This window comes from Populus nigra, chromosome 13 (genome assembly GCF_951802175.1).
Source record: "Populus nigra chromosome 13, ddPopNigr1.1, whole genome shotgun sequence".
Taxonomy (NCBI): domain Eukaryota; kingdom Viridiplantae; phylum Streptophyta; class Magnoliopsida; order Malpighiales; family Salicaceae; genus Populus; species Populus nigra.
Genome location: NC_084864.1, coordinates 4,652,123 through 4,679,640, shown reverse-complemented (window position 1 = coordinate 4,679,640; position 27,518 = coordinate 4,652,123). Strand labels below are relative to the sequence as shown.

Genomic DNA, 27,518 nt, shown 5'->3' with positions numbered 1-27,518 from the left:
CGAGATTATTGATTAGAATGACTTTAGAAATAATAGTAGACAAATTCATTTTTGACACATCATTTATGAGGTTATCAACCTCAATGACATTGTTTTAAGAAGTCCTTCCTTTTTTTAAGAGTTTCATTATTGAGCTCTATTTTTGCAATCCTCATTTTAATTTCTATTATTATTATAGATGAAGAGTTTTCTATTTAATTTCTTGGCATTTTCATTCCCTTTCGCAACAAGTTTTGTTTTTTAGTTTCTATTGTGGGTCTTCACCACTTGTTTAATAACTTTTTCTTTAGAGGCATACTTGAAGAGTTGGCCTTTCTTTTAGACAACTTATTATTCTCTCATATCATAACCTTTAAAATAAGGTCTTCAATTCTCATTTCTTATGCTTATTCTTAAGGTAGTTCTTAAAAGTTGGTCAACGGAAAATACTTTTCAAACTTTCCTGTGTTTGTTTGTCATTAGAAAAGTTGGTCAACGAAAAACACTTTCAAGTAAAAGAAAAATTTGACTTGGTTTCTAGGAAAGTGTTTTCCTGGAAAATTTGGGCGGAAAACACTTTCCGGAAGTTGTGAAAAATTTAAAAATATTATATTATTTGCTGATTATATCAAATTTGGTCCTCAAACTTTTGATTGCTATATATATTTTGTTTTGAATATTTATTTTTCAATTTCATCTCTTAAAATTTAATTTTTATATTAACTTTGGTCCTTATTTTTATAATTGTTATTTGGTTTTCCCTTATTATTTTTTTATTGAAATTTTTTATGTATCAAATTTGGTCATCATTCTTTTGATTGTTATTTATTTTATTTGAAATAATTTATTAAATGTTAATTATTATTATTATTTTAATTTCTTCATCTTTCAATTTTTTTTTATTTTTTAGATCTGATCTCTATTATTTTGATTATTATTTATTTTATTTAAGATAATTTATGAAATTATATTTTTTTCAATCCCATTCTCATTCAATTTTTTAATTTTTAAGATTTGTTTCTCATTATTTTAATAAACTTGAGAAAAATAAAACATTAATAAGTTATTTTCCAGCTCATTTTCTATGACATAGCCAAATACTGAAAAGTATTTTCCAATTTATTTTTCATTACACTACCAAACATCGGAAAATAATTCACTTTCCTGGAATTCACTTTCTAAAAGAAAACTACTTTCCAGCAAACAAACGAGGCTTAAGTTAATCTTGTATTTTTTTTCCAATGTGAAACATAGGATTTTAGATTTCACAAAACACACTAACTAAGAGTTTTTTGAAATTAGTTTTTTATTCGCCCATGATTTATTTTAATCATATTAAGATTTTATATTAAAGTATTTTTGTTGAAAAATAAATTTTAATAAAATTTTAAACCTCTCACTTTTAATTACTTCAAATATACCAATTAACTATGTTTTTGAAACACATAACATATTTCCCCTCCCCTGACATATACTATTATCATAGCCACCAAATTTCGTTAGGTAGTTTTAGGCACAAGTCTAGTGACCAATTAACCAGTTCCTAGTGATCGATTTCTAGAAAAGCAGCAGAACAAGCAATCGCAGCTTACAAGGAACGCCACAGACATGAAAGGTTCTTCTCATTTAATATTTATATGTATCTTAGCATAGCCACCAAAGTTGACTAGCTATTTATTGCCCAACTCTAGTGACCAATTAACCAGTTCCAAGCGATCCATTTCTAGAAAAGCAGCAGAACAAGCAATGACAGCTTACAAGGAACGCCACAAGCATGAAAGGTTCTTGTCATTCATTATTTATATGTAGCTATTGCATGCACACCTGAACAAACCAAGCTGAAGCAGCCATGCCGAAAAGGATCCCTGAACTTCCATCAGAAATCATTTCAGAAATTCTTTCAAGGCTTCCTGTCAAGTGTCTGGTTCGTTTCAAGTGTGTATCCAAGACATGGCGTTCTCTAATATCCCATCCCGAGTTTGTCAAAAACCACCTCAAACGTACCAAGGAAGACACCAATGCAAACCATTACAAAATCTTTCTCTCCACCGATCCTCACCTATCCATCGATCCTGAAGCCTATTTTGATGCCGATGATAATCTTTTAACAACCCAGCTCAAATTTCCTGTCAGCTATCCTGAATATTCTTATATTGAGATCTTGGGATCTTGTAATGGCTTGGTGTGTGCACTTATTCACGATAATCCGCTGATCTATTTATGGAATCCATCTACTAGAGAGTCCAGGGAATTGGCTATTCCGGGTTCCTCAGAAGATGATGCGTTTTATGGATTTGGTTATGATGTCAAGCTTGATGATTACAAAATAGTAAGAGTTTCCATATCTACTTCCACCAACAGTACTGATGGCTCCAATAGTGAAACTAAAGTGGAGGTGTTTACCTTAAAAAGCAATATATGGAGAACAATTCAAGACCTTCGTTGTAGTGTTCTCTTGGAGGGCCCGGGCACTTTAGCGAACGGGGCTTTGCACTGGCTTGTCAGACAGGAAAATGGTGGAAGTAAAAAGTGTGTAATGGTTTCATTTGATTTGTCAGAGGAGAAATTCCTAGAGATGGTGCCGCTTCGAGGTCTAACTGAAGATGACAGTAACTGGGACTTGGAATTGAAAGTTTTAGGAGACTGGCTTTGTCTATATTCTCATTATGGTCTAATCTGTGAGGCATGGATAATGAAGGAATATAGCAGCGAGGCTTCGTGGACTAGATTCTTGAGGTTTAATGGCGAATCAATTCCTGGAGGCAAGTACTGGTTTCGATTATTATGGGTGACAAAGAATGGTAACGTTGTTTATGATTTAGATGGAAGGGAAGTAGTCTTCTATAACCCAGACGAAGACACAGCAAGACCATTCATCATCTACCATGAAGGAGATTGGTTTGAATCGACTGCTTATATAGAAAGTCTTGTTTCCCCTAATAATATTAGTGATGGCCTGCTACCAAACATATAATTGAAGCTTGTTGGCATTGCCTTGTATCTGGTTTCTTGGCATGTGGGATGCATATTATGAGCACATACAGGCGCTTTTCTGTATAAACAGATTCAAAACTTGTTGTGGAAAATTAAGTTGAGGTTGAGCCATCATATCTTAATTCGACTTTCTAGTAGTGAATATTTTTTAAAGTATTTTTTTATAATATATTAAAATAATAATTTTTATTTTTTAAAAATTATTTTTAATTTTAAAAGGTAAAAACAAAATTCATTGAGCTGGATGTTTTGTGTATGAAAATAAGCCTTTTTTTTTAAAATAAAGTTAACCATAAGCTAACCAGGTATGTATTTTTTGAAAGACCTATATGTTCCCATGTCAAGAAAAAATGATTCATTCCATGTCCTTAATCAATTAATGAAAATGCATATAAGTTAAACTTGCAAGTGAGTATAATATTAGTGTTATAATAATGTTTTTGATCTTTCTATATTTAATATAGGTTGTGATTTGAAGTCGAATTCTTTAGAAAATAGAAGAAATGACGAGAATTAACAAATAAAACCACATAATTTATTGTGTGTGTCAATTAGACTAATTATAAGGACAACAATTAAAAAGATAAAAAAATATTCAATGGGTTAATTCACGGCATTTGAGTCAAGCAAGTTTCAAGAACATCTTCTAAAATAACATCAAGTATGAAGTCGAGTTCAAAAAAGGATCAAACCTTGATCCATGTGAACCAAGCAAGAAAAAAGGTTATTTAACATGTATTTAGAACTTAGTTACAATTTTTTTTATTAATGATTATAATTTTCAATCTGATTGTTGGATCAAATTAAAAGTTTTTTCATAAATTTTAAAAGGCATTGTTTCTTATAAGGTTACACTAATGTAGTGATCAAATATCATAAAAGCCTTGCAATAAGGTCTAAAAATTACCCTGCAAATTAAGTTTTATTTATTAAGAGTTGGGCTTTATTATTTTATTTTAAAGTACTCTTAAACTAGTTTATATTTAGATTTTAATTTCAGTTTAATTTTCTAGTAAGGTTTATTTTGTTGAATTATATACATATTTTTTGGTCTATAAGTTGTCATAACTCATTTATTATTCAGAAATAAATTTGTTTGTGAGAGATTACTCTTACTCTTGGTTTTTTATAGAACTTATTAAATATTTCTTCTTTGTGATGTTGACTCTTATCCCTTCGGTTCTTGGTTTATTATAATCAACAAGTTGAGGTTTTTATCCAATAACTATGACTGTTTTACTCTTTAGTTCATGTAATCATTAGGTCGAGTTCTTTTTAACTTGATTTTAGCTTTTTTGGATTGTGTTCAATGATTATGGATTATAGGGCTCTTATCTTCTAGGTTGCATCATTTGTTTTGATTTATTTTTTATAGAGTTATCACAGCCTTATGATCTGAGTTGTGAATTTAACAGGTTAACTCTCGTTGATTAAATATGTCTCAATATTTTTTTTAAGAAAATGTCTTTAAATATGTCATTGTTTTAATATTTTAAAAAATTATCGTCTAATATATATTATATTTTGAATTCATGATTAAAATTTTTTTAATAAAATTTTTTTCCACTACAAAACACATTAACAATATCTAAATATTTTTTATATTAAAAAAAATTGATCCAATCACAATCACAATAAGTACATGGCAATGATCTTAAAAAGCACACTTGATCTAGTATATTTATAAAAATCTAATAATTCTTCTAGAAATTTATCTCAATATTTAAACCAAAAAACAAAAAAAGAAAGTAAACATTCTTATCATTAGAACAACCTTTAAGGTTTAAATATACGAAATTATATATCTAGAAAGTATAACAAAACTTTGGGAATCATTATTTAGCTTCACTGTTCTTCTTTCTTTCTTTTTTTTCAACTCAACCTTTTTTTTCATTTTTATTTTAATTTAGCTTTTTTATTTCATCTTTGGATTTTTTTAACAATCTTCCGAGTTGGCTTTATACAAGCCATGTAGATTGGATCATGTTAGAGGAACTTCTACATGATTTAATTTTAAAATCGAGCTAAATAAAAAGATGAGTCGATATATTTTTTTATATCAATTTTATCTTTTTATTTTTCAATTTTATTTTTAGTTCTTTTTTTCATGTCAACCATGTTGCCTTTGAATTATTCAAATTGACTAGGTTACATTAAGGGAACTCACACATAATTTAATTTGAAACTTGAGATAGACAAGAAGTTGGGCCTAAAGGTTTTTTTATGTCAATTTAATCTTTTTTTCTCTCAATTTTATCCTCAAATTTTTTTTCCAGATAGTAGAGATTTTTTTAAACTGGCCAAATTAACTATGTTATATAGAGTAACTCCCATACAATTTAATTTTAAATATATGTTAAACAAGTATTCATATCATAATGTTTTAAGTTGGCCTAATAGCTTGAGTTTAATAAAAATAGTTTTTATTAAAAAAATATTTTTTTATTTTTTGAATATTTTTAGTTAATTTTAAAAAAATCATTGCGAGTCTATAAATTAGAAGGCAACTAACAATTTTTTATTTTTATATTTTAAAATTATATTTAAATTGAAAAAATATTAAATTAGTATTTTTTTAATATTTTACAATAATTTTGATTTCATAATATAAAAAATTTAAAAATTATTTTAATATACTTTTAAATTAAAAAATATTTTTAAAAATCAGAATCGAAGTAAAAAAAAGCTAAAAAAATGTATTCTCCAAAGTTCCCCTCTCTGTCTCTCAAAAACACAAGTGAGTGAGTCTCAAATTTATAGCAGGACCAAGTCACTCCTGATTTCTCTTCCGTGGATGTATAAAAGAAACCCCCTTCCTCTCTATTAACAAACAAGAGAACAGTAGCAAAAACAGAGAAAAAACCAAGACAGACACACAAGAGAAAAGGAGAAAAAAAATCAAATCTTGTTATGGTTTTCAGTTCAAGAAATTCTAGAATGAAAGGGAAAGATCATGTTCCTCTACAATAATAATGCTTTGTTTGTTGTAGCGGACAAGGTAATCCGATTGATGGATTGATTTTGACACAACTTTTTTTTTTCTTGGTTTGGTCTAAATTGTGAAGATTTTTTGTTTTTCAAGTTTACTCTTCGAATCTGGCTTTTGATTGATACCCATTTACACTTGGATACTAAAAAGAAAAGGGTTTCTCTTATATTCTCTTTACTCTTTATATATTCGACAAGTTTCTTTTCTTTTCGATGGGTTCCTTGGAGCTGAATTTAAGGGGTTTTTTTTTCTTTTGGAGCCGGGGGTGGGGGGGGGGGGGGGGTGGGGGGTTGAGAATTGGATTCTATGTGTGCTTATTGGGAAGTTTGTATTTTGGTGTGTTTGTTTAAGGTTTTACTGGATCATGATTGGGAACTTATTGAGTTTCTTTATTTTGGACTAATTAGGGTTTTGATTCAAGAACACAGCAGGAAATGAGCTCTCTTTCAAGTGATTGGAGTTGTGGATTGGACAGTTTGTTCTTGTCGCAAATTGAGATTGCATAAAGTGGTATTGTTGAGCATTGCTTGATTTTGGGCATGGATGAAGATTGCACGTTTAGGATTGTTTAGCAGTGAACAAGAATTGTTTCTTCTGCTGTATTGGAAGGTAAAGGTTCCTGGGTTTAGCTGTTTTGTGCTTGATCTTGAACTTGGGAATGATTTGTGTGTTACGGTTTGGCTTTAAGGGAAAGGAGGTGATGGTTCTTTGTTGGAACAGAAAGCAACAGAAAAGATCAGATTGTAGTGGACAATTTTTATTTCTCAAGGAACCTTTTGGTTTGACATAATTTGAGTAAAGTTCTTTATCAAGAAGGAAAACTTCTCAAAGTTATTGCAACAAGTTTTTGTTGGACTATTGCAGTATAGTGTACTATAATAGCAGATTCGATCGAGTGGATTAGTTTTGAGTTTTATTATTGAAGTTAACATTTTTTGAATGATAAAGTACTGTATTGAAATTAATTTCCAGTGAATTCTGTCTCACCGGAGTGTGCATTACAGTGAAAGGGATTGGTGGGTTTGGAACCTGTGGCTATTGGATGTGATATATAAGTTCACGGAGAAGTGTTGGAGCTGGAAATGAATGTGGGGACATGTTGCATGGACAGGAGCATAGTTACCGGTCCATTTCCTTTACAGAACAGTTTTACTGGAAAGTAATTCAATCATTTTCTTCCTTGAAAGGCGTTGTTGTTTTGTGTTTTGGGATTCTGTTCAATGTCGCGTTGCTTTCCATTTCCACCACCAGGATATGAAAAGAAGATCAGGAGTGATGATGTTGACCTACTAAAAAAGGTTAACACACTTTCCTTTTACTGAATTGCATTGCATATTTGGCACGATTTTTATTAGAGCCATCAAAAGTAATTCAATTCTTATTTTCATTTAGTCAAACAATCCACATTACAACCAATTTGGTGTTCCATTGGTATTAAATACTTTCTATAAGTCTTTGCTGTCATGTCTTAACTTTAATTACTCTTAGACTTACCACTTAATAGTTTTAACGGAGGATTCAGAAACAGTATTCCTTTCCAAATGAAGCACATTCATTTTCATAGGCTTTCTTTAAACAAAGATAAGATTAATCGCATGTGAACAAGGAGTTTATTGTTTCTTTGGATGCTAAAAAGTCATGGTTGATGAAATGACAAAGTGACATTTATCTGATATAGATAATTCTGCTTTCATGCTTCTGATAAAATGTTTGATTCATGGTTTTCTTTGTTATTTTAAGCTCTCTCTGTATTTTTTTAGATAGTTATCGATATGTGTAGACCCGATTGATTTATTGGCTCATGGTTTATTTGTAATTTATTAATCTAAATGGTTGTTAGTTATGTTATTTGAGTATTAAGCACCTTGAATATGGCATCTGCAGAAACTTCTTACATAAGCAATTAGGAAGAAGTGTTCATATTTTTCATGTATGAATCTGACCCCGGATTTTTGTGATCTTTTATGAGAATTTTGTCTTTGTATTATTAGCCCAGATTTGCTCATTATCGTTGGAAAGACTATAAAAATGAGTTCCAAAGTTGAAAAAAGCTCTTCCATATAGTGTAGTAAAGGAAAGTTTTGTTGTCAAAAGCTCGAAACTTATAATTCATTCATTTTCCATCAGATGTTCAACTGCCATGATTTGGAAAATAGACAAGATATGCTATCCTTGAAGTAGGGCTGAGCATTTTCGGTCTGGTCCGGTTTTGGACCAAAATAAACAACCAACAAAATTATTTTTTTTTAGGTTTTTGAACCGAACCGAATTGAAAACCGGTTCAAATCAATTAATTTTGCTTCGGTTTTTTCCCCTTCCAAACTGGTTCAAACCAAAATTATTCCGGTTGAGTTTTTTCTAGGCTTTTTATTGAACACATTTTTTAGGGCTTTTATTTTTGTACTTGCTTCCATTTTCTAGAAAATCAACTCCAATTTTCTTCTTGTTAGATCCTTGCCTAGAAATTAAAGTTGGCAAAAAAAATACACAAAACAAAAGGAAAGGAAAGAAAAGAAGTAATTTGACTACAAAAAAAAAGGGGAAATCAAAAGTTATTGAAATGTAAAACCAACAAATCATTATTATTTGAACCAGAGGAAACCAATTGCAAAAAGTCTACATGGATCCTTACCATCAATCTTTATCTTCTTTACATGATAGAAGTCACTTCTCTTCTTGTTTTAGCTAATTAAGTTCCCTCTCAACATTTCTCTTTCTGGAAACTCTTATGCTAGCCTTCTAATCAGCTTGGATACCTTTTCTTTTTATTCAGTTCCTTGTTTGGGTCTTTCCTTTCTAGAACAATCTAATTTCAGGTGTGCCTTTGATTGGGAGGACAAAGGATCATAGAATTTAATGGTTGTGGAGCATGGAGGAGAAGAAGACAAATTTGAGAGATGAGAGACAGAGAGCAGGGGGAGGAGGCGACTGGGAATGCTGATTTAAGTTTAGGGTTAGAAGAAAATATCCTATTTATACTTGTTTTTTTTTCTTCAGTGCTAGCCTAGTTGAGTCAGGTTGGATTGGTTCGGTTCAATCGGTTTCAAACTCTGAAAACCAAAACTGAACCGAACTAGAAATGTTTTATGATTTTCTAATCAGTTATTTTTTTCGGTTAATTTTTTTTTTGTTTTCTCGGTTTAATCAATTATTCGGTTTTTTTGCTCACCCCTACCTTGAAGAGCCTTAATTAATTGAAAGCCTTTTCTATTTTTCTACCTTTTTTTTTTGGTTCCATTAATTTGAATGATGAGAACTATACACAGTTCATTTATTTATTGGGTTGACCATTTTTTGTGTCCTGTTAAATAGTTGGCTCAATTTCCCAAAGCTGGCTGCTTGTAAAATCCTTTGTGGTCATGTTTGTTGATGAGACTAGATTTGCAGTATGCATGTTGCAGTCAGTAATTCACATTACTTTTTCCTCGTAGGTTTAAATGGATAAACAGTTCCAGGATGTGGAATACCAAATGGCATGAAAAAGAATGCATCATAAGTTGTCATGTCTTGTAATATTTTAGTTGAATTTAACATCTAATGAAAAACTAGGATGATAACGTGAGAACAGGACCCTTTTGTGGAAAACAATGGGCGAGACATAGGGCATTCTGTAATTTACACCTGGAAATGTGATTCTGAAGCTTTTTTTATGCAGAGAATAAGAAAGGCTAGGATAACTTAGATATTAGGTCCTATAGGTTCCTGCATCTTCCGTAGTTCCCAGTAATGGAGTACAGCAAGGACAGGTTGAAGTACCCAAAGCTAATGTAGACACAGTGAAAGGAGTATCCCTTAATCAGTAGTCTTCCCAAAAATGGATGTGGATATGATTCCCTATATGATGAGAAACTTGGGATACAAATATTTAAATATTCAAGTATGTGACAGCTGTCATACTAGCTTTCCCAACTCTTTAATTGAAAACCGTACTGTTTGTTATGTGGAAGGTTTTACTGCATTGTAAATATCACATGCCTTTGCATTGCAAATAAAAGCAGCCTTAATTGAAAACTGTAGGATTGGTGCCATTTAGCACACTTGAATTTTCCTTTTTTTTCTCTTAAGCATTATGGAAAATTGATGTTCTGGTCTCATGAAGATGTTGGCTGCATCCTGAATAATAATTAAAGACATGATTGGAAAGTTCCCAAGTTTCACTTCTATGATTCCTTAAAATTCATTTTCATAGTCATTCTGCTGATCAGGGGTTTGAAGCTTCAATGGAACATTGATGTTCCTGCCTCATTAAGGTGTTGGCTGCATGAACCCTGGATTGAAAAGTTCATGACTTTAATATCTAGAATTCCCTAAAATTCATTTTCAGGGTCATTTTTTCTGAGAGCATAGGGTTTGTACTTCTTCTAACATCTTTCCTACACTTGTTTATAGAAATTTGCTTTTTAACTTCGACGGTATTTGTTTTATAGATTATTAAACTTCCAGCAAAGGAATGCTGTGCAGTTAGAGAAATACAGTACACCTGGTTCTTAAATTATAATGAAGCAAATGCTATTATGATTTTCATGATGAGAAGATGTATGTACTAAGAAATCTTGTTGACATGGTATGGGAAACCTGCATTAACTAGAGTGGTATTATGTAGTCTCATACTCTAGTTTAGGCAGGCTTTACAAATTTTTTGCTCATTTATGGTCTGGTTGTTGAGAATAGATTGTCCTTTTTCAGGATGCACAGAATAAGGAATGAATAATAAGAGTAACTGCGATCAGTTCCTCTAGAAAATTTATGCTAACCTTCAGTTATTGGATGTGTTTGTTCATTCCTAGGTGTGTGCAGATGGGCAGTGCTTAACTGTGTCTTAAATAGAGAGTTCAGATAGTGCTCACACTATTTTGCTATTGGTCTTCAAGTTTGTGGGTAAATCCTTGGTAAAAGTCCTGTTTCTCTGAATCTTATATGAATGGGAACCGGTTAATGATAATTCTTACAAGCTGAAACATGTAATAAATATGAGATAAGAACACACTTTCTGGTGTTGGCTCCAATTATAATGTTTCATTAGTATCTGCTTTTTTGTTTGCATCTGTTCACCCAGGAAAGTGCAATGAAGTAACTGCCTTAAATAAAGGATTCAAGGGATGGTTGTTAACTATTCTGTGCTTGGTGTTCATGAGTAAATAATTGGTTTTTAAATTCCTGTTTTAATGAATTCCATGTGAAAGGGTTGAATTAATTGTGTTTATCTATATTTGTACTTGAAATTAGGAGAGATGAAGTTTGTTGGACTACAAGTGAATTTGTGTCAATTTTTCTGGCCTCTTTTACTGACAAGTGTAAGGAAAATTTTATGGTGTTCAAGGAGTAGCTGGTGGCATCCCGTCTAGGCCAACTTTAAAGAAAGAGATAGACATACGGAGGAGATAGAAAATAAGCATATCTCCACCTAGGCTTTCTCTCTCCTCTTTGTGTCCTCTTTGAAAGTGGGTCCAGAAGAGTTACTAGTAAGATGCCACTATTTACTCCCTGAGCACCATAAAGTTACTCCAAGTGTAAGGCTTAAAAAAAGAGATAGGCTTGCAAATTTAAAAGGAAAAGAACTATGTATTTGCTGTTTTATATTTTTTTTGGCATTCCATAACTTATGTTTAGGAGATGAACAGGCTGCTGAGTGCATCAGGAACTCCAAATTAAGCAGCTTCTATTTATATTTATCACAAGTCACTGTTGCTGAGTTGAAAGATCACATGTGGAGATCTGTCTCTTGCAGGCTTGCAACAACTAGCTTCTCAGATTCGTTTATGCTAGGGAAATTATTTTGATGTATGAATGGGCTGAATTCAGCTTGTTTTTCTTGTAGATTTTCCCAGGGGATAGATGCTGCAAGTCCTTTTTATATTTCCTTAACAGTTTGATTCTGCTCCATAAATGGAGTAGCTTATTTTCCTATTTTAAATTGCTTCTTTTTATATTTCTTGCTCACATTTGGTTCTAGCAGCCATTTTATCACATCAAGTTCTATGAACTTCCTATTTTAGTTTTGATATCTGGTGTGCATAGAGATTTTTGTATTTTGAGAATACCAGTTTTGAAACATAAGGTTACAAATATTGGGGCTAGATTGCAGATAAGTGTACTTTGCTCAAATATCAGGGATCATGTCCATTGTACTACTATGACATCACTCATGTTCTCCCTGAGCTTCTATGTTTGGGGTTGTAATGGTATTACTTTGTCCGATGGTTACAGACTTTTGAGTATATGGAAAGAAATGGAAAGACGCTGCTGTAACTCTATATTCAAACTGCTTTCTGGGTGTAGTGGAAAGGACAGAAATATCTTTTCCTGGGAGAGTAGGTTTCTATTTGAGTTGGATAGGATGGTTAGAGTTTTTAACTTGTATCCGTAAAGTTCTCCTTCCTCGCTGCAACAGTGTAGAGGTCTAGGCAGAAGGAAATGTTTTCTGGATTATTTTTGGTATTTCTGTCCATAGGGCTCTGGTTAGCTCATGGGAGTTTCTCATTTCTTTCTGATCTCTGTTCTTTTATGCTTTTTACCATTTGGAAGTTGGCTGATAATTGGTACGTGCCATAATTTAGGCACACATGGGCTACCTTGCATTCTGCTCTGTTTCTTGGATAATGCTTAGGGCAGGCCTCTACATCAAAGTCTTGGTTTGTCTTGTGAGCATTTTGTTCTCTAGTTTTGGGTAGTAAAAGGGCTGAATATTCTTACATGATTTGCCTATGTAATAGATTCTATCTCTGATTCTCTTGAGTTGAATGATTTCTTATCACTTTCCATAATTTTCAGGAGGACAGGGTGAATAAGCACAAGGAGAAGAAAGATAAGGAGAGAAGAGAAGACAAAGAAAAGAGGGAGAAAGATAGGAGTGATGGAAAGCAGAGGAACAAGAAAGACAGAAAGGAAAAGCATAGAGAGAAAAAGGAGAAGGATAGAGATAAGGATAAAGACAAAAGTAGCGCCTCAGATGAAAAGAGACTTGCAGGACAAACTAAGCTTCGTAATGGAGGAGATAAAACCTCAGATGAAAGAAAATTTCCTGGGCAATCTAAGCATGTCGTTGGAGATAAAGCCTTGGATGGAAGGAGACTTCAAGAGAAATCTGAGGGTAATGGAGGAGAGACATGTACTCGGAAGGGGAAGGAAAGGGATGTAGATAAGTATAGTATCTCTGGTGAGAAGAAATTTTCTGGGCAATTTTCAGGTTACAATGGACAGAAACTAATTCAGAACAACAGTAATTTGTCTCACTACCCTAAGGATTCTAAATTTGTACAGCAGCTGGGCAAGAGAGCCAGAGATGAAGACCAAAACCAGTTCTTTGAGAAGTTCCCTGGTACAGATGCAAAAAAGGACAAGGGAATGGTCAGACTGGTGGCAAAAACCCCATGCAGTTGGGTTGAAGGAAAAGAAAAGAACAAGACAGATGATGATAGAAAGTTGGATGGGCAAGGAATCAAGGATGAGGCAAGATTTACTGGTAGTGCTCAAAGCCTTTCTGCAACATTTCAGGCTAGGATTGATGGAATGCTTAGACCATTGGAGAAAGACATTGAGAAGAAGATGAAAGGGAAAGATAAGACCAAACAAAAGGAAACGAATGATAAAAACGAGGATCAATACAAGGATAAAGAGAAAAAAGGCAAAGAGAAGGATAAAGTCAGGGATAAGGAGAAGAAAAAGGAAGAGAAAGAAAAGGAGAAAAGGGAACGTAAGAAAAAAGAGCCGGATAAATTGAAGGAAAGCAATATGTCTAACATTGTAGGTAACCATACTGTAAAAGCCTCCCATCTTTCCAAGGAGAGCTTTAATGGTGCTGTTGATGAAGTAAATATCAAGAAACGAAAGGACTCGGACACAAATGGATTTTTGCATGGTGAGTCAAATTCAAATAACTATTACTGAAACCTTGTCAAAAAATGTCTTTAATGGATTTTAGTGGGTTTATCGTATTCTTCAAGGTGTAGATTTTTTAGTTTTGGCATTGATTGACCAGAAATGTTATCCCAGATATTAACAAATTGTGTGGCAAGTCCAAACTCCACATGCTTTGTATAAGCTAACGCATCTGCTTCCTTTTCGTTTTCCATGGCAGCTAATGATGTTAAGCCCAATAAGTTGCCAAGACCTATTTCCTTGCCTCAATCTGCTGAGAATGGAAGGATGTTGGGAACTTGTGAAAATCCCACTGCAGCTATACGAGATAAGCAGGAGGCTGTCAATATGGATAAGGTGGATAATAAAGGACACAAGATAAATGGTTTGATAGAAGCTCAAGCTCCGTCCATCTCCTCAACAACTCATCCTCTATCTATATCTTTAACGAAGTCTTTAACAAATCCATCACATTCTACTGCTCAAACTGATGAAATAGCTGAAGTGTCTAGGAAACAACCCCATTCTGATTCCAAGTATCTGCCTGATGTGCTTACAGTACCCAAAATGGAAGACTGGTCTGATTTTGAGGACCAAGAATGGCTATTTCAGAGTACTTATTCCCGAACAAAGAAGCCCCAGGTTGAGGTTTCAGTGGATGATGAGAAACGAGAGGTGTGGTCAGAAGCTCTGCAGATTGAAGCGGCTGATGTTTATGCACTGCCATACGTTATTCCATATTGATGATTTGGCAGTTAGACATAGTTGACCATCCTCAGCGTCTAATGTGATGGACCCTCCATAGGACCACAGAGGAGAGGTATAGCAGCCTCGGGGCCTTGGGTTGGCTATTTGATTCTCAACTGCCTCAGTTTCGAGATGGTGGTGATGTGTGTTCTTTAACTGCCTGAGTTTTGAAAAGGTGGAGAATGCAAATGATCTCGGACCCTTCATTGTATACTAGGATGAGCACAGATACAAGGGTATTGCTGAAGGGCAGATTTTTCCTCGTGGTACAGAATCACTAATTCGATCAGAAAAGGCAACCCAGCGGGGTTGCTTGGAAGAGAGTTTTGAAAAGGTGGAGAATGCAAATGATCTCGGACCCTTAATTGTATACTAGGGTGAGCACAGATACAAGGGTATATTGCAGAAGGGCAGAAACCCAGCGGGGTTGCTTGGATGAGATGCATAAGCGTGTGCAATTTTATTTTATTTTATTTGCCTAAAGCCTAGCTCTTTTTAGTTGAAAGTGTAGAAGAAAAAGGCTGTGGTCTTGGCAACTCCACAAAAATTTTGAAATGTAACATACAAGGCTTATTTACAGAAAATGTAAGAATGAAGAAAAGTTAGCATTCATTTTTTGACGACTTGTTACTGTTCTTGATATTTCGTTTTCATCATGTAACCTTCGGTTTTCTCCGAGACAAGGCATTTTTTTCTCCCTTTCGGATCCCGTTTTAGCTCCCTTGTTGGTTCTTGCGAATAATACTCTTGTTAGGCATGCTGTAGCGGGGGACTTCTCCGCCAGCATTGTTAAAAACCTTTACCATCAACTTAGTGCCTCGTTGATCCTACTTTTAGCTTCAGTCGGTTTTGAAATTAAATTGGGGTGGTTAACTTTGTGAATCAATACATTACTCTGTTAAAATTTGATTTCATTTATCATGTAAATGTTTTTTAAATATTAAAAGATGATATTTTAGATTGATTCGAATTAATTCGTCTGACTTGTGTCTTGAGCCATAGATTTGATTGGATTTAATAACTTTGCCATTTGAAATATATTTTTTATTTAATTATAAAATAATAAAAATAGATATTTGTAAAAAAAAAATGAATAAAATTATAATAGAGAAATTTATTTTTTCATAAAAGATTCATATAATTTTGTTTTTTTATGACAACAAAAGTTTTTTTTAATTAGCGGTTCATCAAATTAAAAATAACATCAATAAAAAAATATATACTGATTTAAATTAAAAAGAAAAAAATACTTTTAATTAAAAACCAAACTTTTTATTCATGTATTTCTTTTTTATTTTGACAAACACATGTTTGTTTATAAGTATTGTCTTTAAATAAAAACTTATTATAACTATGAAATAGCTTTAATTAAAAAAAAAACATGAACCTACCATTTTTACACCCCTACTTGAAAAAGAAGAAACATGAGGACAATAAATTTGATAAAATTATATAAAAATCAACATATAAAAATAATATTGTATTCCCATCCAATAATAATAAGAGAATTATTTAAAAAAATACATATTAGGCTAACACATAATTATCCATAAAAAATCAATAATATCATAAACAATTCATATTGTTTTTTATAAAAAAAATATCATAATTGGACAATCACTTAAATATTATTTTAATAATTTATTGAAAGATAATTTTTTTTTCAAAATTTAAAAATAAATAAATAAATGTACCTTTAAGAAAAAGGCTAGGTACACCTAGGCCTGACCTCCTAAAAAAGGCATCGATGCTTAATTAGTATTTTTTTTTAATGGGCGGATGACACATTGTTCGTCCAAGTTCTTTTTAAAATAGCCGAAGACATGTTGTCTTCTATTTGACTTTCCAATAACCTCTGATGGCTAGAAAGCCGAAGTATGAGTTTTTGTATCCAAACTCTAATTTTTAACTTGTTTTCACTAGAAAACACTTTAAACAATCATTGTAAAATCTTTAATAAACCTATTTAAAATCCCGAGAAAAGCCTATAATCACTCTAAAAAACCAAACTGAATAAAATTTTATGGGTCCCTATTTACATTTTACTCATGTTCAAAGAGAAACATCACCTCCATTGAATCTCTCTTTTCAAGACGAACTCATTAATACTAAGATTGATAATTTTGATGGTTGAAATATAGCTCACCGACCACTTTCTCTATACTCTTCTATTTTCTAGTGATTTTCTTAATGTGTAGAATTTGGGAAGAAGTAGATTAAGTGCGACGAAAGAAAAGAACAATTGTTTTAGGATAATTTCTTCTCTCTCTTTATTGAACACCACCAGGCTTTATATACATGAATAAATAACAATACTGCTAAAAATTAAGAGAGTAACTAGCAACTCCTAAATAGAATCCTTATATGCTAAAAAGTTAATTAAAATAGACTTGACTTGACTTGACTTATTCCATAACAACTTGACGACAAAACATGGTCCACGTAACAATTTAATTAAAATAGACTTGACAACTAAACAGATTAATGATAAGGCATTATCCACGTCCATGTGTCTTTATCTCTAGAACCTTGTGCACAACTCATGTCCATGTTTCTATTATACCTGTATTGTGTGCACATATCATTCCCCCCGCTTAACAGTCCCTATCCTCAAGGATAAAAGTAGGATATGTCTGGTTAAATCGCCTTTTGTTCTCCCAAGTACCATCTTTCACTGGTGCGTGTATCTATTTTATCAAAATCTCATTTTTAGGATGGTATTTTCTCTTTTGAACTACCAGGCAGTCGATGATAGCTTCTGGTTGTGGAAGGATAGTGACAGTCTCTGAAATAGGAGGGAGCTAAGCAATTGTGGGAGTGACTGGCCTCAAATATTTCCATAACAAACTGACATGAAATATGTTATGGATTTGTGAATTTGAAGGCAATGCTAATTTTTAGGACATTGACCCTACTTTCTCAATGACTTGGTAAGGTTCATAGAATCGCAGTGCCAACTTCATGGAGCTCTAGAAGGCTACTGAAGACTGTCGGTAAGGCTGTAGTTTCAGATACACAGTCTCCAATATCAAAGGAGACATCTCGATGATATTGGTCAGCCAGACACTTCATTTAAGTTTGAGCGATCAAAAGATTCTTTCATAGTTAACGGAGGATAAAATCTCGATCATGCAAGTGCTCATCCACTTCTTGAACATTAGAGGTTCCGAGAACATAAGTGAGTAAGCTAGAAGGCGGAATACCATACATTGCTTCAAATGGTGTTATCTTAGTTGAAGAATGGATATATGTGTTGTAACTGAATTTTTCCCAAGGAATCCAGTCAAACCATTTTCATGTTTGGTCCCCTGCAAAGCATTGTAAGTATCGTTCCAGAATTTGGTTAACAACTTTAGTCTGGCCATCCGATTGAAGATGGTAACTCGAGCTCATACACAACTTGGTGCCTTGGAACTAAAATAATGTTCGCCAAAAGGTGCTTATAAAGACATTGTCTTGGTCACTAACAATAGAGGCTGGAATGAGGTGGGCATACTTGGATAAGCGATCTACAATCACTATAATACAGTTATACCCATGAGATGAGGGTAATCCTTTGATAAAGTGCATGGATATGTCAGTCCATACTTGTTTTAGCACGGGTAAAAGTTAGAGTAGCCTTGCTGGTTTCATATAATCTATTTTGAAAAGTTAACAATTATCACATTGCTGCAAGAATTCTTTTACTGTTCAATGTATATTTGGCCAAGAAAAATCCTACTTAATATAGGTGAGTGTTTTATGGAACCAAAAATGCCCACCAATAGGGGTTGCATAGTTGTTTATTAAGATCTATGAGATTAGAGTAAAAGTGGGGCTTAAAAGAACCTTGCCTTTCCGGAACCACACCCAATCCCTTTGGATCATGAATGGGTTTGTTGACATTAAGTTTGCATAAAATGATTCCTGTTGTAGGGTTGACCACTAGTTTGCTTTTAGGGCTGAGATATATAAAAAATGGAATTCTACCACCTTGGATAATCAATCTACTTCTTGGTTTTCAATTCCTTTTTTATACTCGATCACATAATCATATCCAAGTATCTTAGTAGCTAGTGTGCCTTTGCAGGTGTAATGATCTGTTGCTCCAAGAGATATTTGAGACTTCTTTGATCGGTGTGAACCGTGAATGGTTTCCCAAACATATATGATCACCATTTCCTAATTTGTTTTATGATGGCCAATATCGTTTTCTCATAGGTGAATAAGGTTAAAGAGGAATCTTTTAATGCTTCATTAAAATATGTCATTGATTGGTCTTGTTGGGAGAGTATTGTACCAATTCTAATTTCACTAGCATCACATTCAATCACGAATCGTTGAGAGAATTTTGGCAGGCACAAGATTTGTGGATTAGTTAAGGCCTCCTTCAACTTTTAAAAAGCTATATATATGCCTTTATTGCATTGGAATCCCTCATTGGTCAGAAGTCAGGTAAGCGGTGTTGCTAAACTTCCAAAGTGATGAATGAATTTTCGATAATATCCAACCAGCCCTAAAAATCCTTGGACTCCTTTGGTTGTTGTCGGTGTAGGACACTCAACTACTGCTTGTATTTAGGAAGTATCAATGAATACTCTTTTTGAAATTATATGGCCCAGGTAGTTGACTTGCGTAACTTCAAATCGCCATTTTGACTCCTTAAAAAACAATTCTTTTGCTGCTAAAATTTTCAAAACAATGTGTAAATGAGTGAGATGGTCTTTTTATAATTTGGAGTATACCAAGATATCATTGAAAAAAACCAAAATAAATCTCCAGAGGTAGGGACGAAAAAGGTCATTCATGAGACTTTGAAAGGTTGCGGGAGCATTGGTGAGGCCAATAACATTATAACAAACTCATTATGCCCTTCGTGTGTTCAAAAAGTTGTCTTATGGATGTTGCCTTCATGTACTTGGATTTGATGATAGCCGAATCGTAGATCCCATTTGGAATAGTATGGTGATCCATGCAATTCATCCAAGAGTTCATCAATAACTGGAATTGGATATTTATCTGTAATGACGATTTCATTCAAGGCTCGGTAATCCACACAAAATCATCAAGCTCCATTTGCCTTTTTAACTAACAAAATAGATGGTGATAATGGACTATTACTCAACCTTATCAATTCCACTTTAAATTTTTTTGCACCATTTTCTCTATCTCAACTTTTTGGTAATAGAGGTATCAATATGGTCTCACACTCACTAGTCCTGAATTTGGTTGTAATGGTATATGATAGTCATTGGATCTTTTAAGAGGTAAGCTAGTAAACAGTTCAAACACGTGTGAGAATTTGGATAAAAGGCTATTCATCTCAGGAAGGTAGGGTTTGGTTTTATTGCTAGGATATGAGGGAGTTATTTGAAAAAATAAGTTGAATCCCTGTAGCCTATTGAACTCCTTACCTGTTAAAGCTTCATTATCTGCATGCTTTAGTCTATGAAATGAGTATGTTTCTCCCTACTTTTTGTAACTCATAGTAAGCTTTTGAAATCCATTTCAATGGGTCCAAGAATTTCAAGCCATTGTATTCCCAATATTAATTGAAAAGTGGTGATTTGAAGGATATAGTAGTTGGTAGTGATGGTTTGCACTTGAATGTTCAATGTGAGACCCTAACATTATCCATTACAAGTAATCTTCTCCCGGTTGGCCATCATGACCTAAAACTGCTTGCTGTGATTTACTGGCAACCTAAACTTGGAGACCATAACTTGATCAATGAAGTTATGAGTGTTGCCTCCATCGATGAGCACTGTTACACTCTTGTTCCTCAAATTCCTCAGCACACATAAGGTTTAAAGGTGTTCGACACCAGCAATGGCATGAAATGAGATCTCTGGTATGTCCTCAGAATTTATCATTTCCTAAGAATCATCAGTACCTTCCCCAAGGCTCATGTGGAAAGAGTCTTCGATCATACGCAGTTGTGAGAATTCACAGCAATAGCCTGGAATGAATTTCTCATCACAATAGTAACACGACTTTTTCTCCTGTCGTTCTCAAGCTTCTTGATTGGTAATCCTACGAAATGATGTTGGAGTAGGATTTGCTTGCTGGGATGGTGGTGGTCCAAAGATGCCTGTTGCTAGATTGGTTGGTGCTTAGGGTGTTAATATGGTATGTGATGGATAGGTTGGAGGGCTAGCTTTCTTTTGTAATAGATTGCGCTCCTCAATCAGTCATGCAACCCCGATTGTATCTACTAATATGTGAGGTTATTTGATCTTGACGTCAAAACGAATATCATCTAAAAGACTTGAAACAAAAACATCCTATAAGGAAACCTTCAAATAGGTCGTCAACTTGATGGGAAAGTCTTTCGAAGGCTTCTTAGTAAGCTGCTATAGTGGTAGTTTGTCTGTGATGCGTAAGTGACTCCGATAGATCCTCATATTCGATAGGTCCAAAGCGTAGCAAAATTACCTGGACAAACTTACTTTATATGAGGGGTCCTCAAAACTTGTTTAACAACATATGTCATTAGAAGGTAATCTTATAGGAGACCAACTGGGCTTGTTGAGCCAGTGTAATGTCATGAAAATCAAAATATTATTTTGCTTTATACACTCAACCTGTGGGATTAACTCCATCAAAACATGAAAAGGAGAGTTTGAGGCTGACCATTGGGGTTAAGAAAATAGGGATAGTGGAAAAGTGATGATCCTTCTGGTGCAAATGGGTTAATTTCAAGAGAGTTGGGATTTGGATTTTGAATGGTGTGGAGGGTTTAGAGCTCGATTAACACTACTTGTAAAGTAAAGTTCACCTGATTGAAACTCCACTCATGCCGGGCTAAGGCTTCATTGGCCTTGTTATGAAATTCTGCATTAGTTTTTCCACGAGTGTCCATGATAACCTGGCTCTGATACCACTGATGTGTAGAATTTGGAAAGAAGTAGCTTAAGAGTGAGGAAAGAAAATAACAGTTGTTTTAGGATAATTTCTTCTCTTCCTTTTTTGAACACCACTAGGCTTTATACACATGAATGAATAACAATACTACTAAAGATTATGAGAGTAACTAACAACTCCTAAAAAGAATCCTTATCTGCTAACAACTTAATTAAAACAGACTTGACTTAACTTATTTCATAACAGCATGAGAACAAAACATGATCTACGTAACAACTTAATTAAAATAAACTTGACAACTAACCATCTTGATGATAAGGCATTATCCACGTCCATGTGTCTCTATCTCTAGAACCTTGTGCGCAACTCATGTCTTTGTTTCTATTATGCTTGTATTGTGTGCACATATCATTTCTCTCCTTTTAAATTTCAGGGACTAGAATGTGAAGAAAATGAAATTTAGATAGAATGAAATAAATGAATGGAAAGCCAAAAATGGCATAACGTATGTTGAAAATGAAATATATGTTTGGAAAGCAAAATGACATAATATGTGTTAGGGTGAAATGAATATTTTGGTTGCAAAGAAATATATGTTTGGAAAGTTAAAATGGCATAATAATATGTTAGGATGAAATGAATGTCTAGGTAGAATGAAATAAATGAATGGAAAGCTATAAATGGTGTAGGGTATGTTGAAAATGAAATAAATTAATGAAACGTGAAACCCTAAAAATTTAGGAAGAAAAAAAATTATAAACTTTAAGGATCAAATTGTTAATCTTTGCACCTCATAAATAGTAAAAAAAAGGAAAATGATGTTTTGTTTTCATGTTAAATTTAGTCCTTTTTTTTTAATTTTTTAAATCAATAAAATTTAATCATATTTTTGCAAAACCAAACGTCAATATAATGTTAGGATAATTTTTTAGACCGCGAGAACGATGTAGCACATGAACCAAAGCAAATCATTAAACTCATGTGAACATAATGTGAAGGATAACATTGAAAAAACAAAATAAATAATTTTTAAGGACAAAAAAAAAACTACAATGGGCTATATTATAATAGTGCACGGTATAATGGAGTCTTCAATGAAAAACCCTGGTTAAAATATTGTGATTTTAGTGAAATGCTAAAAATGTAACCTAATGATAAAAAAGAAATGAATTATAAAAATAATAAAGAACATAAATTGAATTACTAGAGATGAAGATTTGCAAATTTAAATCTTGAGTTATGGTAAATTTTAAAAGTACCTTAAGACAAGATACCTAGTAAAACAAAAAATTAGGTGGATTAAAGAGTAAGGGCAAGATCATAAATATAATTTATAGGGGAAATATAAATAGAAATCTTGGCTTCCTAAAGAAGCTAAGTGGCTAGCCATATTATAGGGGGAAAAGATAGGGAAATTGAACTAAATCTATGGAAAATTCTTGTTAAAAACACCAAAGAGAGATAAATTATAGGGTTATAGAGAGATTAAGAAGGGAATTAAGCAATAAATTAAAGAATATCAACGGTTATTTTAATAAAGGGGGCTAATTTTGAAAAAGAAAAAGAAGAGGAAAAGAAGTAAAAATTGTTCTTTCTTGTTCTTATTTCTTCGATTCATTGTGCTTAAGAAGTAAAGAACCTTGATTTGAACTAAGTTTAAGTTAAATTAATAAAAATTTATATGTTTTACATGTGGAAATGTTGTAGATTTGTGTTTGAATAAATGAATGACTAAATGGATATTTTTATGACAAAATGAGGTTAGTAAGCATGAAAAACCATTGGGTATTGTGTGAAAAAACTGAAAGCTGAACTAATGTCTCATGTACTACACAACTAGTCAATCATTTAGGATTACCAAATGATCTAGTCAATCGACTGATAGGAGGAATAATGAAATTAACTATTGTCTGATTTGGTCAATCAAATTGGTCAATCAAACCACTGATAGAAATCTTGGCTTCCTAAAGAAGCCAAATGGCTAGCCATATTATAGGGGAAAAAAGATAGGGAAATTGAACTAAATCCATGGAAAATTCTTGTTAAAAACACCAAAGAGAGATAAATTATAGGGTTATAGAGAGATTAAGAAGGGAATTAAGCAATAAATTAAAGAATATCAACGGTTATTTTAATAAAGGGGGTTAATTTTGAAAAAGAAAAATAAGAGAAAAAGAAGTAAAAATTGTTCTTTCTTGTTCTTATTTCTTCGATTCATTGTGCTTAAGAAGTAAAGAACCTTGATTTGAACTAAGTTTGAGTTAAATTAATAAAAATTTATATGTTTTACATGTGGAAATGTTGTAGATTTGTGTTTGAATAAATGAATATGGATATTTTTATGATAAAATGAGGTTAGTAAGCATGAAAAACCATTGGGTATTGTGTGAAAAAACTGAAAACTGAAAACTAATGTCTCATGTACTACACAACTAGTCAATCGTTTAGGATTACCAAATGATCTAGTCAATCGACTGATAGGAGGAATAATGAAATCAGCTATTGTCTAATTTGGTCAATCAAATTGGTCGACCGTTAAGGAAACCAATAAAATTAGTAATAATTGCTCGATCGATTGGTTGTACCAATATAAATTGGTTGATCGTTCTAACTAACAATAAACTATTACTATTTTTTAAAAAAATCAATTAGAAACTCGTAGTTCCATAATGCAATGTTCGACCAAAACAAAGAACGAGAAATGACAGGGTAGATTAAGTTTAAGTGATGAGAGGAAATAAAATAAAATGAATGAAATAGTGTGCCATGGAATGAAAGTAGAAGAAAATTTTCATGAAAAGATTGAAAATATTATATTATGATCAATTGTTGTTCTAGGATTAAGGCAGCATAAATGAGGGGGGTGAAATAGATATACAAGATAAAACTATAAATTAAACACTTTTTACCTAATAACATGCAATTTTAAACACTCAACCAAATATGAAAGCAATAAACAACATAAATATAATAATTAAAGAGTGAGAGTTTAGAGAGATTACACCAAGATTTATAGAGGTTCGGCAAACTGCCTACTCCTTTCCTTGAACTTTTGTTCAAGAGTTTCACTATCACACATCAATTTTCTTAGCGGGTGAGACCAAATTGTTACATGATCTTTTAGCGAGTGTAAGATCAAACCTAGTCCTTTTACAAGCTTAGGATCAAACTATTATCCCTAATATTTTAACAGGCTAAACAGTAAAAAACCTTTCACCAACACTTATTGAAAGACAAGTATTTAACCATTCATAATTTTATTTCTAGGAGATTTTTCTATGTGTTTAAAGTGTCACTTACACTTTTCACAATGTACTCTCTCTTAGTAAAGTTAATTGGAATAACAATTAAGCTTTTTAAAAGAATTTTACCAATTCACATCAAACCTTATTTTTTAATGATTACAAGTGAAATAAGGGTATTATAGGTTGTTTTTTAGAGGGAGTATGCTTATATTTTTGCCTTACGACTTTCACACTTGGTTTAGGCAAGTAAAAGGCTATTTATAGGTTTTAAAAAAAACTAGCTGTTAGACACAATTTTTTGCCTATTGGTAGAATCGGTTAAACTGTTTTATAATCAGTCAAACCGTTTTGAGAATTGGTCAAACCCTTTTAGAGTTGGTCAGACCTTTTTGAAGAACCTAAAGAGTTTTTAGAACAGACTAGCTATTTTAAGAAATAGCTAGACCGGTTTGGCTACTACTTTGTCGTTTTCAAAATAGTGAGACTATTTTAGCTACTATTTAAATTGTCCTATTTTTGTGTTATGATCTTTTCTTGGTTTTTTTTTTAGGTTTGTTTAGGTTGTGTGGGTATTATAAGGTGTTCTAAACAAGTCTAATGTTATTTGACAAAATCCTATTATCAATTCTTGATTAGCGAGTCGATATCATAATTTGAACAAGTTTTTCATTTTTGACTTTCAAAAATCCTTTCCTTGTTTGTTTAATAATGTCTTGAATGTTATGAACTTGTTTATATCATTACAAGGGTGTGTGTAACACACACACACACACACACAAATATATATGATATGCATATATTAAAACTATATTAAAACAATGTTTTATTATATTCAATATTTATGTTATCATCAAAACTTATAATTAAATCATTATCTTAACCATAAGGCTAACAAACTATATTCCCCACCAAGGTTAAGCCTGTTATCAATCCTCAGACCCATCATTTAGGTACTTTGTAACATCATCACCTTTTAGAACACAAATCAAAACATTTATTGTTATAGATAAATGAAAAATTATGAAATTTTTTTCTTATGTTCTACCAAAATTCCAATAGAGTTTCCCTTAAAAATATTAGTATTAAGTTATTGACAACACAACAAACATGTTATTATAATTAACATATCGATAAGGTCAAATCATTCTGGACTTTACTCATTTTTGTATAAAGGTTTTCTTACCAATTCAAGTTAAGAGTCTTGATCCCTTTTATATTCAACTAAAATTCTACCCATTACCCATTACCCATTAAAACTGAATCAAACAATCTCAAGCTCTTCTTCTACATTTAAGTCAAAACCCTTCAAATAAGATGGGGTATAATTTCTTTTCAGTTTTTTTTCTCAAGAATAATCCATTACCACTCATTAAATCTTTCCTTGAACATAATTAAACATAGTTAACATGTCAAATGAATTAACCCACTTAAAACCTTTTCTCTCTAATATGACCAAATATGGTCCTCAAGAAAACATTTTAATTTTCTTTCCAATCACCACCTTGAACATATTTCAAATTGTACAAACAAAACATCTAAGTATAATTTATTCATCAATTGAATCAAAAATTTCATCCTTCATTTCTTCGCTTTAGGCTAAATTTTCCAGACATAAAAGGGTGGGTTTTTCTTTTCAATTATCTCTATTCATGAACTACCCATATATTAATTACTCATACTAACACAATTTCCATACCAATTACATAACAATTAAATCAATTAATCCCAACTTTTTTTCATGTTTTGTCTAAAACCCTATCAATTGAGAGGTGAATCTTCTCTTTTATTCTTCCAATTCATACATTATTCTACCTATTTTCAGGTCAATAAACACCATTGAATAACAAAATCATGAAACCAAATATTCAATTGACAAACTCATGATCGATAACAAAATTACAACACAATAAAACTTGAAATCATAAACCATGATGAATAATCTTATTAGATGAGTTTCTCACATCTTAAACTTAAGAAATTGGAAGGATAGAAACAATGAAACCAACCTTTATTCACCTCTCTTCCTCCTCTCCTATTTCCTTCTAAATCATCCCACGCTAGGTAGATAACCCTTGAAGTTCTTCATTTTCCTTTGTTTAAATCTTCTTCCAACTCTTTTTTATCCTTTAATCTAACCCTTATTTTTTATGATTTTTTTCATGAATTTTTGATCTATTCCCCTCTCTTTCTCTTCTTATGATTTTCGGCCAACTTGGCTTTTTTTATATATATTTATATGTGCCATATCTTTTTTATTCACACTTTAACCCCTATTGTTTTTTATGTTTTTATTTTATCCTACTAAACTCCTTCTTTCTAATAACTTGGTGCTACATTATCTTTATATTTCATTTAATTTCACCATTTCCTTTTAATTATATTTTTCTTTGGTTTAAATCTATTCATCACTAGATTAAATATTTGAAAACTTTTTACCAAAACAGATTTTCAACTAGGGTTTGCATTAATGTTATCCCATTTTTCTCATTTATTTTTCATCTAATTGTTTTATGTCCGAATCAAATTTTAATATTTTAATTAAGGGTTTATATACTCACTACAAGTAGTAGTCACTGCCCGAACCGAGTAGATATTGGCAAAGTTGAGAACAAAGTTGGGGTCAAACACAACCAAAAAGTTAACCATTATTCCTTTTGATTCACATTAAAATGATTAGAGGCTTTCATTAGGTTTGAGAAAATATTCTTCTTGAAGTCAGTCAAACAGGACCTCACATTTATATCTGACGGGTGAGTTTGCTAGAAGGAGGGACACCCCCACACCGCTATCTCTCCATCTTGGAGAACTTCTCTATTATATCTTATGATCAATCACCTCCATCACCACCCTTCTAAATGGATGGT

General features: G+C 32.5%; 2 protein-coding genes across 3 annotated transcripts; both read left to right on the top strand.

Annotated features, from left to right (window-relative positions):
- The first annotated feature begins 1,701 nt into the window (after positions 1-1,701).
- Positions 1,702-3,040, top strand: LOC133670398 (F-box/kelch-repeat protein At3g06240-like). Its single transcript, XM_062090884.1, has one exon. The coding sequence runs from the start codon at positions 1,829-1,831 to the stop codon at positions 2,951-2,953; it is 1,125 nt and encodes a 374-aa protein (XP_061946868.1). The 5' UTR covers positions 1,702-1,828; the 3' UTR covers positions 2,954-3,040.
- A 2,667-nt stretch (positions 3,041-5,707) lies between these two features.
- On the top strand, positions 5,708-15,189 carry LOC133671385 (uncharacterized). Of its 2 annotated transcripts, XM_062092144.1 has the most exons (4): positions 5,708-5,971; positions 6,370-7,260; positions 12,734-13,820; positions 14,040-15,189. In XM_062092144.1, the coding sequence occupies exons 2-4, from the start codon at positions 7,183-7,185 to the stop codon at positions 14,561-14,563; spliced, it is 1,689 nt and encodes a 562-aa protein (XP_061948128.1). In that variant the 5' UTR covers positions 5,708-5,971; positions 6,370-7,182; the 3' UTR covers positions 14,564-15,189. The 2 variants fall into 2 exon arrangements, with proteins under 2 accessions (XP_061948128.1, XP_061948129.1); XM_062092145.1 differs by lacking the exons at positions 5,708-5,971; positions 6,370-7,260 and adding an exon at positions 10,190-12,603.
- Positions 15,190-27,518: the final 12,329 nt, after the last annotated feature.

What these genes read in the sequence shown, in the direction of transcription:
- LOC133670398 (XM_062090884.1), top strand. Translation starts at nt 1,829, where the DNA reads ATGCCGAAAAGGATCCCTGAACTTCCATCAGAAATCATTTCAGAAATT.
- LOC133671385 (XM_062092144.1), top strand. Translation starts at nt 7,183, where the DNA reads ATGTCGCGTTGCTTTCCATTTCCACCACCAGGATATGAAAAGAAGATC. An exon ending in ATGTTGACCTACTAAAAAAG is followed by an intron (nt 7,261 to 12,733) that starts GTTAACACACTT and finishes CATAATTTTCAG; the next exon opens with GAGGACAGGGTGAATAAGCA. An exon ending in CACAAATGGATTTTTGCATG is followed by an intron (nt 13,821 to 14,039) that starts GTGAGTCAAATT and finishes TTTCCATGGCAG; the next exon opens with CTAATGATGTTAAGCCCAAT.